Here is a 16,291-nt window from a genome sequence, read left to right as displayed (position 1 = left end):
GCAAAGGCAGCATACTTAAATACCTCCCTCTGATCTCGATAATGGAATTGTATACCCCGAATGGCTGGAGCGTCCTGAACAGCCAATAACATAGGTTCCAATGTCAGTAAAAATAATAATGGCGACAAAGGGCAACCTGACGTATGCCCCGCAGGACTAGGAAAGGAGTGGAACATTGTCCATTAACCACAATAGCTGCCATCGGGTTACTATATAATAATTGTATGGCCTGATAGAAGAAGCCCCCAAATCCCATTAGACTCAGAAGTTGGAATATAAAGTTCCACTCTACTCTATCAAACGCCTTTTCGGCGTCCAAACTAGCAATGAGAAAGGGTATCTTGACTCGAGTACATAACTCCATGGCCACTGTGAGTCTCTGAATATTTGTTAAGGCATAGCGCTTTTTAACAAACCCTACCTGCCCAGGTTTTATCAATTGAGGCAAAATCCCACTCAGCCGATCAGCTAATATCTTGGCCAATAATTTCTGGTCGACATTCAATAAAGAAATGGGTCGATAAGATGCTGCCAACTTGGGATCTCTCCCTGGTTTAGGGATGAGAGTCACATGGGCTACATTCCCATGCAATGGGAAGGCCCCTTGAGACACCATAATGTTAAATACCAATGGGAGAAGTTTAGTCAAGGGATCTATGAGACATTTATAAAACTCAGAACTGTAGCCATCAGGGCCCGGAGCTTTCAATTTGGGGATGTTTTGAATAGCCAATCGCACCAGCTCCTCAGAAATAGGCTCATTTAAGGACCTACTTTGACCGAGGGTAATGGAGGAAATATGTGCACGTTCTCAAAACGCCTCCCATTTATCGGGACTCCAGCCTTCGGATTGATACAGAGTGGAAAAATAAGAGAGAAACACTTCCAAGATGGTAGAGGTGTCCTTAACAATCCACCCACTGGATGTTTTAAGAGATGAAATATGGTGAGATCCCCTGGTGGACTTGATCAAATTCGCTAACAATTTCCCTGACTTGTTACTATATCTGTATAACTTGTGTTGAAAATACAGCAAGCTCTTCTTAGCCCTTTGATGTAAAAGGGAATTAATTGCCGTTTGCAATGCTAGATAGGACTCCCTATTAACCCTGGAGTGGGAACTCAGTAAAGCTGTTTTAGCCGGCTGTAACTGCTGGGTTAATCTCAGCAACCTACTATCCAACATTTTCCTCCTATGTGCCAAATATGAAATAATGTCCCCCCTCAATACCGCCTTGCCAGTATTCCAAAATAAAACAGGGTCCTCCCAACGTTGTGCATTGAGGGTTGCAAAATCTTTCCAGCGGGTCTGCGACAACTCTTGAAGAGAGGGATCCTCCGCCAAGTAATAGGGATAGCGCCAATGAAAACCTGAGGGCGCTGTGGGGAGTAATGCCAAATCTAGCCATATGGGCGCATGATTGGAGAGAACAAGATCCCCTATTCCTGCATCAGAGACCTTAGAAAAAAATTGCGTGCTTACCAAAAAATTATCAATCCGGGAATGGGTCGCATGCGCTCTAGAGAGATGAGTAAAGGCTCTGTCAAAAGGATGTAACGTACGCCATGAGTCTGTAAGGTGTAGCGCCCCTTCCAATCAGCTAATTCCTTTACCTAATACCCCAGTTCTGTGAGCAGATGAGGACCTATCCCACTCTGGATTCCGTAGTTGGTTAAAGTCTCCCCCCACTACCACCATGTGATAATATATGGCAATAATATTTTATGTATGGTCCGGAAAAAAGAATTCGGAGAGGAATTGGGAGCATAGATATTACATAGTACCAAGGGAACAGAATTAAACTCAGCCACTAAAATTATGTAGCGTCCCAGCAATCTTTAATTTCCTTGTGGATCTGCATCGGGAAATTCTTGCGAATTAATATCGCCACTCTTGTGGAATGGGTACTAGCAGATGCAAAATGGACCGCCCCCACCCAATTCTGACACAGCTTCCTGTGTTCAGGATCAGTCAGATGGGTTTCTTGCCCCTTTCCTTTTTAAAGCCTGAAGTATCTTGGCCCATTTTAAAGCCTGAAGTATCTTGGCCCATTTAATCGGGGAATTTATACCGCAAACATTCCAGGACACCAGTCTCGTACCCCGATTAGCCATCCATGTTGAACAGAATAAGTGTAGCGATGTCGCCAACCCAACTCGTGTAGGGGGACAGCCATCCCAGCAGTGCCCCCCCCCCCCTTCCCCGGCAGCTCATGACTCTGACAGCATTCACAGATATATGACCAACCCTGATATGAATGGACCAGAACCGCACCCCTTCCCAACCCTCCCTCCCCAACCCCTTCCCTCCCCCCCTTCCCCCCAATCCTCTACCCAACCTCCCCCTATTCCCAACCCTCCACATCCAATCACACTGAACCCCTTCTCGGAGACCCATAAGACGCTCATGGTTCCCCCCCCTGCCCCCCCTTGGGGAATCTAACATGAAGGCGATCTCAGACCCTGACCAAGGAAAATAATAAGGGCTGAGTAATCAGAGGAATAAAACCATCCCCCTCATATTACAGTACACAGACAAAACTGGAACAAAGACATTGCCCCTCCGTAAACTCAATTTAGCTAAAACTTGAACAGTGAAAGTAACACTTGACACCCAGACCCGCCAAGAGGCAAGCCAGGCGATTGCTATGGATGTATCCTGAAAAAGTCCACAAAAGTCCAAGTGGAGCAATCGAACCCGCCACCAGAACAGCAAGATTCCAAGTCATCTGGCAGCAGAAAGTCCAGAACATCTCACTGCTTTGTGATGAAAATACTAGTGGCGCCAACCGACACCTCCCGCTCAGGGGCCTTCCCACGGGCTCTCCGGTGCGCCTTGGTCAGCGTGGTGATATACTCATGGAGGGCCCCCGCATCAGTAAACCAGCGAGGACCGCCAGGCGCCAAAACTCATGACTTTCGCTGGGTAAATGATAACAGCACATTGACCCAAATTATGCAGTTGAGCACAGAGCGGGGAAAGTAAACGGCGGCACGCTGACAACGCAGTGGAGAAATCTTGAAAAATTAGAATTCTCTGACCCTCAAACTTGAGGGCTAGCCCACGACGCACAGCTTGTAGTATTTCCTCTTTGTGGCCAAAATTCAAGATTTTTGCAATGATGCAACGATTTTTGCAATGATTTTTGCAATGATGCAACCAGAAAAACCAGCGGTTTTTCTGGTTGCATTCGCTTTTGCCCGAGGCGGTGAGCACGTTCGATGCGTAACGGGCCGCGGTTGGTAGAGAAGGACAGTTCCTTAGTGAGCCAGCGCTCCAATACCTTTGGCAGATCTCGCTCCTCCAGGGACTCCGGCAGGCCAATAAAACGCAAATTTGAATGCCTGGATTGATTTTCAAGATCCTCCAGGCGTTCGGTATGCAATGCGACTGTAGCCTGAAGCGCCTCCATAGTGGACCGCGTGGTATGGCGGCCATCTTCAGCGTCTGAGACCCGCTGTTTCAGCTCTGAGAGCCTCGTGTCATAACCTGCTACCAAGGTGGTAAGATCGGCAAGTTGGGTAGATAGTTTTTGAAATTCAGGCTGTAAAGGCACTTCCAAGTTAAAGCACCTTAAGCTTTAACCCATATTCTTTATTGTATTATGTTACAATTACTTCTTGCCTTTACCTTCTTCCAGCTATTTAAGCTTCCAAGTTTTTTACTCCTTGTTAAATGTAACTTTGCCTTATTCACCTCTATTGTTCTATGTAAACCGATCTGATATGGTTATTACTATGAAGGTCGGTATAAAAAAGTGTTAAATAAAATAAATAAATAAAGCCTTCACTACCGCCGCCCGAACTTCCGCCCAATTCGTCGGCACTTGCGTCTCTACTGTCCCGATGGCGTCCTCCTTTCCGACATCTGTAGGCCTTGGTAGGTCCTTAAGCATATCTTTCTCCTTTCTGGCCACCCACGTCGACATTTCCACCAAAATTTGCTCCTCCAAATTTGGATAGCAAATGGGGTTAGATGGGCAGGCCGAGAGCCAGTGAGGGCAAGCTACATCTGCTCCCCTTCACAGCGTCACGTGATCTCTCCACACTCAACGTATTCTTTCCAGCACCCCTGTAAGTGTGTGTGAAACTCCTTGACTAAAAGCCTAGATATTCCCTCACCCAAACAAGCCAGACTAGATGTTACCAGAAAGAGAGCTTTCTCGGTAGCCGGTCCTATCCTATGGAATTCACTTCCAAACCCTCTCCGGTCAATATCAAATCCTTCTCATTTCAAAAAATCACTCAAAACCCATTTGTTCCAACTCGCATTTCAAACACTTACTCAAGATCAAACATAATACTCATCTCATTCTATCGCCTCATTCACCTTACTCATTCCACTCTCTCCCCCTCCATTCCCTCCACCACTTTTTTATTCCTTTTCGATTAGTTACGTCATCAATTTTCTACTCATGCCCCTCTCTCCCCTTCCTCCCATTTCCCTGCAATAGTAAGTCCCATGGCAACAAATCCTTTATTTATTTTGAGTAATTAATTTGATTTATTTTCAAGCCAGAACTTTTTCTAGCTATTAATTAATTTTATGTATATTTTAATTTAATTTAACTTGATTGTTCTTTTTTAAAATTTTATTTTAATTAATGTAAACCGTTTTGACAAAAATTTATTTTTTATAAAGCGGTATATAAACACTTTTAAATAAATAAATAAATAGAAACATTGGCCCACCCATTCTCGCTGTAATTTAGCATGTTCTTTATCTCCCAAATGAGTTTCTTGCAGAAACGCTACATGGGTGTGCATATGGTTAAACAAGGAAAATATCTTCTTCCGCTTAATGGGGGAATGTAGGCCATCCACGTTTAGGGAGACAATTTTAACCTGAGCCACAACATACGTTTATCAGATGAAACAATTCAGAGAAAACATGGATATATGTAGCCCTGGAGGCACCATGGGCTGTGGAGAAAGTTGGCTCAAACTGCCAATACATCCAAGCAGATATGCCCAGCCTAGATCCATAGAGGATCCACACACATTCTTCCCCCCCAACCCATGATCACACATACCAGACATACCATCACACATTCCAAACATCCACCCCCCCCCCCCCCACCCCTATCATTACTACGTACCACCACTCCCAGAGGATTAGGGCCCACCCCAGGCCACCTATTATCATCAGGGTTTGAGGACGCCCCCCTCCAACCCCGCTCCCTTCCTTCATGGACCCATCAAACATTGTAGATACAAGTAATAAGTATCCAAGCCCCAGAGTAAAAGATCAATAGAAAACCTTCAGCTCGTCCCAAGAAGAGCCAATCTCATTACAGTCAATAAAAGCCCCATGGAACAAAAGTGGCGACAATAATCAAAAATTAACTCCAGGTAGTAGTGTGCTCCAAGCTCCAACCACACTACAGGTATCATGAGGCAATAAGGCGCCCCTGCCGGACACCAGCCCCAGATTAGACGCTCAACTTCACAAGAATGGACAAGAAGGGCCCCAGTGGATCCGCCAAAATATAGCTCATTGAACAACAAGCCGCCGAAATAGAGACAACTGTGGCCCTTCAAACTAGGCCAGAACAAGCTCATTGCACCAGGAACCTTAGGGCCAGACCTCTCGATCTCACTCTGCGCCGTGTCAGCTTCTTCCTTGGAGGTTAAGAATAGAACCCGGTTGTCATGATGGATACGCAATTTGGCGGGGTAGAGCAGGACAAATTGGATGCCTCGTTTGTGGAGCTCCGTACAAGCTGGCGCGAGAACCTCTCTCTAAGCCGCAGTACTTGCCGAGAAATCGTTGAACAGAAAGATTTTGCAGCTGCGGTACTCCACTTCGGATTTTTGGCGGTAGGCCCTCAGCAGTTAGGTTTTATGCTCCCAATTCAAGATACGTGCCAAAACAGGCCGCAGCCGACCTCTGCCCTCCCGCGTGGGGCCCACTCGATGCACCCATTCACATTATAATCGCTCGGCACCCAATTCCAGGCCCACATGGCCTGGGAGCCATTTTTCCACAAAGTTCATGAACTCTCCCTCTTTCACCGTTTCGGGCAAGCCGATGATTTTTAAATTATTTCGCCAGACCCAGTTCTCTTGTTCAAGTTTTGTCAGACGCTCTCGCTGCTGGCTGCTCAGATCAGCCACATGACACTCCGACTCAGCCAGCCAGTCTCTAAGGTCCGAGAGATTGGCTTCCGCCGTGTCCAGCCGCTTGGAGTAACCTTCCATAGCTGACTTGACATCTTCCATAGCGGTCTGAAATTTTATAAGTCGGCCATCAAGTGCTTCAGTAACCCGTGGGATAGTTGTTGCAGCGTATCCTCTGTAAAAGAGGTCAGTACCTTTTCCCCTGCAGGGGCCTCTGCCATTTTGGGCACACGCGGTCGTTGGGCACTTCGGTCTGGGGTGCAGCGTGAGCTGCAATTTCGCATGCCCCTCTCTCCCAGCCTCGTGACACAGCGAGAGGAAAATCAAACAGCCAGCAAACGCCCCTAATCTGGCCGGCAAAATGACTACTTTGGCCGCGTTAGGATCGTTGTGCTCCCACCATTTTAACTGCACCTCGGCGGCAGACGCAGCAGACAGTATCGCGGGAAGCGCGTAGATCGCTCCTCTCCTGCACAATTTTGCAGCCGCGACACTGGACAGTAGCAGGGCAGAGAGCCGTAGTTGAGTACAGGGCATGGATTCAGTCGGCGAAAAATGTTTTTACTCGATTTTTGGGAGCGGGACCGCAGAGCTCTGTCCCGGTGCTTCCGTCTCCCTTACGTCATCGCCGGAAGTCCCTTTGGAAAAATATTCCTTGTGGACTTTCCTTCACCAGCTTATGAGAATTTCAGAGGCAGAGTTTCTATAGAGCCAGAAACAAATCCTGTAAAGTATATTTTTAAATCTTTTACTCACGTTTCCTATTCTTAATTACACCTTCTAATCACCTACTCTGTATTTGCTGGGATAACATTTTGTTTTCAACTGAACTGGAAAACCTCTACAGCTTGTTGTAATATTGGCACGAATGCTTGACTGAGTAGCAGAAGAGCACGTCACTCCCTCTATGAAAATTCAGATCATCATTTTGATGACCTTTGCTGAGCCCCAGGTCTGGGATCCCTGCTCATTTCCTCCAGTGTCAAGAACTGCATACAGAAGAATACAGACTCCTTAACATGTAAACATTTGTTCTATGCCAGAACACAAAATACCTCCATTTGAAAGAAAAGGTTTTGATGCTCTAAAAAGTGAGCTAAGGACAACTTTAGCATTTTCTGCCTCAACTTAGCCACTATATATTAACTAAAAGCACTAAGCAGTTAGAAAACAGAACATAAGTATCTTTATTTATTTATTTTATTTAAGGCTTTTATATACCGACTTTCTTGATACAGATCAAATCAACTCGGTTTACATCGAACTAAGCAGAATTATAACCAACATTTCAATAAGTGAACATTTTGAGGGAGCATAAAAGTTACATTATAACAAGGTTGCCTTAACTGGGAGAAGGAAAAAAAAGAAGGGGAGAACGAAAGATAAATTACTATAAACAATAAATAGTTAATATATCTTAGTTAATATATCTTCATCCTATATAAGTAATTAAGAACTAGAACATACCTGTTCCAGCCAAACACCAGACTCTTCATCTGGAGCCCAGAGGATCATAGTTTTGTCCATGGATGCAGATAGCAAACTCATTGGCTGTTGTATTCTGCCATCTAAAGGACAAAACACAGCATTTATTTCTATGAGAGTACACTGCATACAATTTTCCTAATACATGTTCAGTGCCTACAAAATTTATTCAACATTAGGTCTGAAAAACAACTTTATAGAACAAACAGAAGCACAATGCCACTAGACAATTTTAATGACTATTTATGATCTCAGAGGGTCAAACCAGACAAGTAATTCCCAAACCTGTCCTCAGATACAGCAAGTCATATTTCCGGGATTACACAATGAATCTAAATGGTATATCCCTGCATACAATGAAAGCAGTACTGTAAATACAGTTGTGTGCAAAAACATAGGCAGCCCTAGTCAAATTGAATGTTTCAATGAACATCCAAGTGAACACAAGCTGACAACCTCTACATGGTATAAAATTAAATACAGGCACAAGCACATGAGTGGTAAATACAGACACCAACCAAAATAGTATGAAAAGACAAGAAGTGTGGCACAAAAATATGAAAGTTTTTTTCTAAAACAAGTGGAAATTTATTGAGAGAAGTGGTTAATTCCAAACTTTAGAAAAAGAGTCAGTCCCCCGCCACAGGCCATGTTTCACAATAGCTGCATCGCGAGGGAACATAGTCTAGAAGCAAGCGTAGCGAAAATCAATTACGCAGAAAGGACAACAAATAAAAGACAACAGCAGTATCAGACAGGATAAGGCAAAAAAATAGTTCTTACCAAAATTATGAAACAGTAAAAACCATAAAGATGTACAAAGGGTAATTAATAAACAAACATCTTCATTAAAGGAGATTAAGCAAACAATAATCTTCCAAAGTTATGTAAAAAACAAACAAGGTTCAAGCCATCATATCAGACTAGCAACATTGATGGAAATAATCTAATAAAAACATTTAAATAGTCACCTGAAGAGAGTCAAGCAACAGGGCAAAGCAGGCATGTATCATGACTAAAGAAAAATCAGAAGAGAATTCCAGCTTACATATGGGAGGCCAAAAGTACTGACATAGCATAGTGAAGCACAAAAAAAAGAGACTATTAAAAAGCAATAAAAAGCACAAACTTGAAAAAATTTCAACCCACTATAAAGCAGCGCGAAAGGGCTCTTATCCACATGACTCAGTGGGCCAAGAATACACATATTTAAAACAGTACTAAAAGGAGCTCAAGACGAGGACATGAAAATCATGTAGCAACCCCATAAAACGAAAAAAAAAAATACAAAGAGAATGTATAATGTACAAAATAATCCAAATAGTTGAAAAGATGTTACCAAAATGGAAGAACTAAAGTAAGTGGGCATAAACTGAGTAGTGCAATCATAGTGTAGAATACTACATATCAGATATGTGAACGTAAGCAACAAGCTGAAAAAATGTGACAGCGACCACATGAGTGGATGTCTAATGATTATACATCCAAGGGTTACACTGTCATGTTACCCAAAATGAATATACAAGCACAAAATATTTTTAGGGATGGAGTGTAAATAAATAACTGCTTCATGAAGCAGCTGGTACAAAAACCAACAAGAGGGGAAACTATTTTAGACCTAGTCTTTAGTAGAACACAGGATTTAGTAACAGTGTTGAAGCCACTTGGCAACAGTGATCAAAACATTATCAAATTTTTTTTATTTAATCTTTATTAAATTTTAAACATTCATATCAAGATAATTCTCTTGACAATAAATCAATGCATACATTCATAATTCTCATAGAAAAAAATAAAAAAAACATGTATACATTCCAAGTCCACAATACAAGATCCAAGTGGTCTAGTAATCTTAAATCATATTTAAATTAAACTTAGCACTGGCAGGAGCTATCTGTATTATATGAGGTGGGGCAAACAGACTTTTCAAGGTATTGGAGCTAAGTAATGGCTGCTCAAGCTCGCTATGTTACAGAATTTTCACACAGAAATTGTGTTAATTGGGATGGTAAGAAAAAGAGAAAAGATTTATCTCTAAACTTAAACAACGACAAGGAAATCTCAGTGTGAAAGATGCCCCCATCTGTAAGACCTGGGGCCTTAATATCAAGAATTGCTTCCTCCTTTTCTGCGTGGCTTTAGACACATCTGGGAACATTCTCACTTGAATCCCCATAAATTTCTCAAGGCGATGTTTAAAATATAATTTCAAAATCCATTCCTTATCCATCTCAAGAGCAAATTTAACTATCAAAGTAGCTGATTCAGGTTGGGCTTGATCTGATGACTCCAAGAAGTCCGTAAAATTCAATCCTGCAATTCCATTTTTTTCCTTAGAAGATTCTTTCAGAAGACCAGATATCCCTCCAGAAGCCTTTTTTAAATCATCTCTCACTGGTACATAAAATACTTGAGTGAGTGGTGGAATTTGATCTGGAGGTATTTTTAAGATTTCCTATATATATTTACCAAACATCTCTCTTGGAATTATGTGAGGAACTTTAGGAAAATTAATTATTCGAAGGTTCTTATTTTTTTAGTAAATTTTCCATATTTTCAACTTTATTTAACAAAGCCAGGTTATCTTTAACCAACTGTTCTTGTTTATATATATATAAACAAATATAAACAAAAACATTATCAAATTTAAAATAATACCTGGAGGGAGCAGAAAAATGAAATCTACCTCGATAGCATTTAATTTTCAAAAAAGGTGGCTATGATAAAAGTTAGAGTGCTGTGCCGAGATCCAGTGCTCAATAAGGGAAGCTTCAGTACGGGCATGGCGAATACAACTAAGGTACTCAAAATACACATGTTTTAAGTAACGGTGTAGTCCTCCCAACATAAAGTAAAAGACGAGGACAAGTAACAAACTACACCAGAAGTAATTTGCAGAAGATGCAGTTAGGAGATAATTGCAAAACAATGTTTATGAGACACTGGGTGTTCAAAAGAAGCAATTGTCAGTGATAAAGGCCATGCTTTACAGCATTTACAAGGAGAGTGACCTGTAAGAACTACAGAATAAGAGATTCTGATTGATAAAAAGAAAGCCTGTTTAAAAAGTAGTTTTAATTACACTGGTAAACAAAGTTTTTGTTTCCTGCAGGCTTTTTGGTGTTCCAAATAGATTTTTTCCATGCTGATCACAGATATTACTTCGAAATAAGGTTTTTGAGAAATGGTCAATTTTGTGTTACAATAATTGTGAAATTTTAAAACAATCTCACGTACATATATTTTCTTGCTGGACAGTTTTTATGATTTTTAAAATTCATGTCGTATTTTTGACGGCCATAAGCAACGTAACATGTAACAGAGACTAACTTTTTTTACAATACACCAAGAAACTCTGTCTGATCATGCCAGAACTTACTTGGGCAAGCCCCAGCTTGGCCACAAGATTCCAACTTGTTTCCATGATGACACATAAGTGACGCCAAGATAAAAGAAGGTGTTTTCATTGGCCCTCAAACCTGAGCTCTGATGACAGCCACTTTGATGGTCTTCTACAAGGTACAGAATGTGTTGTGTGGACAGTCTTCAAAAAGGTCGTTTGTAACTTTCTAGGCAACTATAAGGCAGCAGACTATGTCGAACAGGTTGAAAATCTGCTTCAGGCATACAAATTGATGAAGTGCAACATGTCATTGAAGATACATTTTCTTCATTCCCAATTGGACTTCTTCCCAGACAACCTTGGTGCTGTGAGTGACGAACATGGTGCAAGGTTTCATCAAGACATTGTCAAAATGGAGAAACGGTATCAAGGCAAGTGAGTAGTATAATGGGTACACGATCAATCAAACTGATTGACAGATGAGATAAGGATGACAGCAGCCAATCAGTGTTCACTTCCGATCTAAGCCCCGCCCACTCCCTATAAAAGTGAATGGGGGTGTAGCTAAGCCCCCTCCTGCCTCGTCCCGCCCTCGACCATGCCCCCAAGCCACACCCCTTCTGCCCAAGGCCCCGCCCCAGACCCCATCGATGCTCCTCCCTCCAATAGAAGTGAATGGGGAGTCCCTCCCACACCCCCAAACCGCCCCCATGTCACGGATGGCCCCGCCCACACCCCAGCCCCAAGCCACACACCCCTGTGACGTCGCAGGTATGACATCACCGGACGTCCACCCCTCACCACGCCCCAAAAACACACCCCCTAAAACGTCATCAGAAAAGGTCCTGTCACTTTTTTAATGATGACAGAATTAATGGAATCTGGCTGTTTTTTATGATCTCACCGGAAGTACAATACAAAAGCCCCAAAATATGCGCTCCTAGAACATCCTGATGCCTTTTAATGATGTCGGAGCCGGAAGTATGCTTTTAAAATGCGCCCCTAGAACATCCTTACGTCTTTTAATGATGACAGAGCAGGAAATATGCTTTTTTTCTAGCCCCTCTGTTTTAAAAAAATATATATATAAGCTGTTAGGTGGCAGGAAAACTGTGGCTTATTCTGTTGACAAGGATTTGGTTTTTAAAACAAGTGATTGCTTGGAGCTACATGTGGTGAACTGCATGAACTGCAGACAAAGTATTTTTTCACACAGGCACGATCACACTTTGCAAAGACAGGCTTTTTTTTCCAAATACCGGGGACCGGAGTAGTCTATAGGTACGCTGCCACTCAAACCCCCAAGCCAAACCCCCAGTGATGTCACCAGAAGTCCACCCCTCCCCTCCAAGCCCTCGCTGTAGATAGGCATGCCCCAATAAAAGTTACCACTCATCTGGCAGGAAGCTGTGACCCATTCTGTACACAGAGACAGGGAGAATCTTACCCACACCCCTTCCCTCCTCCCCTCTCTATAGATACGCATGCCTCAACCCTCCCTGCCCAGACCTAAACCTGAGCAGAGGATAATTGAAAGCAGTGGGGGTGTAGGTTTGCAATGGTGAAACACAAGGCTTTAGTTTTGTTTTTAAAAAAACAGACCTCTGTATTTACAGCCATATGAAAAACAAGAATGCACCAGCGGATCTTAAAGAAAATTTATCATGACCCAGGATCTATAGGTAGCTTTGGCGGTATAACACCTCTTTTGCAGGCAGCTAAAACATGTATGCCATCTGTGACCAAGAAACAGATGATTGATTGGCTTACAGAACAAGATGCTTATTCTTTACACAAGCCTGCTAGGGTACGATTTAAAAGAAATAAAATCATAGTGTCTGTTGTGGATGCTCAATGGCAAGCAGATCTGGTTCGCATGACCGCCTTGTCTGGTTATAACAGAGGCTACAAATACATTTTGACGGTGATAAATGTTTTGTCAAAATACGCATGGGCTGTGAGCCTAAAAACAAAAACAGGTCGTGAAGTGGCCGAGGCCTTTGAAAATATATTTAATGGTGGTCGTGTTCCCAACAAAATACAAACAGACAAAGGTAAAGAGTTTTTAAATAGCTCTGTGAAGAGTTTGTTAAAATACAGAGGCATTCATCATTTTGTGACCAACAATGATGTTAAGGCAGCAGTTGTGGAGAGATTTAACAGGACTTTAAAATCCAAAATGTGGCGATACTTTACAGCGCGCAACACTTTTCGATATGAAGATGTGCTTCCGGCTTTTATGAGCAGTTACAATCACAGTTTTCACAGAACAATACAGGCCCGCCCCATCGATGTAACAACCTCAAACTCTCTGCGGTTCTGGAAAGTAATCTACGGCAATAACAACAAACATGAAACTGCTAAGCCTTTTTTAAAAAAGGGGGATCATGTTAGATTGTCAAAAACTAAAGGAAAATTTGAAAAAGGTTATGAACAAACATGGACAGATGAGATGTTTATAATAACTGACGTCTTAAACAGGGGGCAGAAAACAGTGTACAAGATACAAGATTATGGTGAGGAAACCATTCAAGGTTCTTTTTATCCTGAAGAATTACAGAAAGTCAGCCCTTAACAGGACAGAATATACCACGTTGATAAGGTTCTAAAGGTAAAAGGGAGAGGTAAGAACAAGCAGTGCTTTGTGAAATGGCGAGGATGGCCCAAAAAATTTAACAGCTGGATAAAAGCATCAGAGATTCAAGACATTTGATTTGAAAAGGACTTGTATCATAAAAAGAAAAAAATGAATGAAGGGGGATTTTACATAACGATGCCTAGTAACGCCTCTGTGAGAATATTTCCACAAAACAACAGCTCTAATTTCACCACACAATTAGCTAAACCTTTGGACCTACAGGGTCCTTGGGAAGTGGGTCTGGTGGAAATACAGTACCCGAACACATGGGATAATATTAAAGAAGACCATAAATATGTTGTCACCACGGGTGAAGGAAGCATTGAGCATCACTTTGTTGTACGAAGAGGGTATTATGCAACCGTTCAAAACCTGACGGATCAAATGAACCACGACATGAGCAATCTCCTCAAACCCATGGCACCATGAATCATCTATGACCCCAATATCCGAAGAATCAAATTAAAATCAGAGGACAACGCCGTAATTTCCGCAGTGGGTGACTTAGCGACCATTTTGGGGCTAGAAGCTAAAACGAATACGAAGCGCTCGCTATTTCCAACGGATATCACAGGAGGGTTTAATACCCTATACCTGTATACGGATATCGTAGAGCACCAGCTGGTGGGAGACCATTTTGTGCAGCTACTTCGCTGTGTTCCCGCTAAAGCGGGTAAGGACGAGTTTATCACCTTCACTTATGATAAACCGCATTATGTTCCTGTGAACAAGCAGCACATAGACACCATAACATTTGAAATAAAGACGGACCAGAACCAACACGTCTCATTTCGCTATGGGAAAGAGCTCCTTAAGCTACACCTGCGACCCCGGAAAACTGTTTTTTAAAATGGTTGTGGTTAAAGACTATGGGGACCCTGGCGCATACAGAAATTACTATGCAGCACAGGCCGGTGAAGGCCTTTCGGGGTATTACAGTGCTCCGGTCATGTATGGGGCTGGGATAGGCGGTATTTTTTGTAGTCTCTTTAGAAAAGCAATACCTCTTTTGAGAAGGGGTTTTGAGATTGTTAAACCTCATGTGAAAAGTGCAGCAAAAAACATCGCCAAAGATGTTATGGGCCGTGTCACAACGGCGGTTCTGCATAAAATGAACAATAACACGGAGCAGGAGGGGTCAGGATTAGTGGTTATTAGAAGAGCTGTTAGAAAGCGAACCAATCAACAGGGGCCTCCTGAACCTTTTAAAACAAAGAAGATCAAATGTGTCAAGTCTCAAAGGACTAACCGCAAGGCTAAGAAGAGAAACCTCTCCGCCAAGAAGCAAGATATATTCTAAAAAAACTATGGCTTTTGTACATCAGGGGTCTGAAGAATGCTTGAAATCAGAACTGGATCTGTTTCAACTGGCCCCCACATAAACCAGCATAGAAAAAAGTGTTTATGTGGAGATTCCGCCATTATCTGCCTTGTCAGAAACAGCCCCTTTAGATTTTTATATAGCCGGACATGGCGAGGATTACCTGGATTTGAACACCACGTTGCTGTACTTGACCTGTAAAATCGTGAACAAAGATGGTCCGATCTTGATGTAGGGGCCAAAGTAGCTCTCATGAACTATCCAATAGCCTCTATTTTTAGCCAGCTGGATATCACTCTCGGAGACAGACTCATTAGTCAGAGCAACAACTGTTACCCTTACAGAGCCCTCATAGAACTGCTTCTCAATTATGGTGAGGGTCCTCTCAAAACACAGTTTACAAGCGGTCTGTTTTATAAAGACACAGCCAGAAACCATGAAGTGAGAGACGTGGGATCCCATAATAAAGGTTTTACCGAAAGAGCTGTTTTTACAGTTGTTAGCCATAAAGTAGAGCTTCTGGGACATTTACATAGCGATCTGTTTTTTCAAGAAAAACTGCTCATAAATGGCGTGGATTTGAAAATTAAACTAACGCGGAACAAAGATACGTTCTGCTTAATGAGCAGAGATGCCAATGAGAGGTACAAACTCCTTATTTTATCTGCAGCCCTCTTTATAAGGAGAGTGAAAGTGTCCCCGGGAGTGCACTTGGGGCATGCAGAAGCGCTACTGAGAGCTAATGTCAAGTAAGCCGTGGACTGTGTAAGTCTGAAAGTCTTTAGCATACCGGCTGGCGCCCATGTGACTAACCAGGAAAACCTCTTTTTGGGACAATTACCCAAAATTATCGTATTGGGCTTTGTGGATAATGACGCTTTCAGCGGTAATTACTCTAAAAACGCCTTCAATTTTAAACATTATGATATTAACTTTGCTGCGCTGTATGTGGATGGTGAGCAAGTCCCAGGGAAACCTCTCCAACCGGATTTCGATAATGGCTGTTGAATCAGAGAATACATGCAGCTGGTTCAAGCGACGGGTAAACATTTGAAAGACAGTGCTCTCTAGATTGATCGTCAAGAGTTTTACCAAGGTTATACCTTACTGGCCTTTGATCTATCACCCGACCAAGAGTGCACGGACCACTACTCTTTGATTAAAACCGGTAATCTGCGGGCTGAAATCCGTTTTGCCACACACGGTGAATATGATTGTGTATGGTGTCTTTGACAACGTGATAAAAATTAACCACAGAAGGAACGTCCTTTTTTATTATCTATGATGATGAACAACGTACAGATCTACCGTATTTTAAAGAAGGATCCGTATGTTACAAAATCTTTTGTAGACGTCCTACCCAGTGACTGGCTGTCTGATATAC

At 42.4% G+C, this 16,291-nt stretch overlaps 1 protein-coding gene across 3 annotated transcripts in view; it reads right to left on the bottom strand.

Annotated features, from left to right (window-relative positions):
- Nucleotides 1-16,291, bottom strand: part of ELP2 (elongator acetyltransferase complex subunit 2) — a 751,239-nt gene that overhangs the window by 440,251 nt on the left and 294,697 nt on the right. For all 3 annotated transcript variants that reach the window (XR_003854643.1, XR_003854644.1, XM_029589989.1), the window contains exon 10: nt 7,588-7,688. Coding sequence is in view for 1 of the 3 variants with exons in the window: in XM_029589989.1 (XP_029445849.1) it covers nt 7,588-7,688 (101 nt within the window). In the remaining 2 variants the exon portion in view is untranslated. The remainder of the gene's footprint in view (nt 1-7,587; nt 7,689-16,291) is intronic.

Source organism: Rhinatrema bivittatum, chromosome 2, assembly GCF_901001135.1.
Source record: "Rhinatrema bivittatum chromosome 2, aRhiBiv1.1, whole genome shotgun sequence".
In the NCBI taxonomy this organism is placed as follows: domain Eukaryota; kingdom Metazoa; phylum Chordata; class Amphibia; order Gymnophiona; family Rhinatrematidae; genus Rhinatrema; species Rhinatrema bivittatum.
Note: the sequence above shows the minus strand (reverse complement) of the source record. Positions and strands in the feature narration are given on the sequence as shown.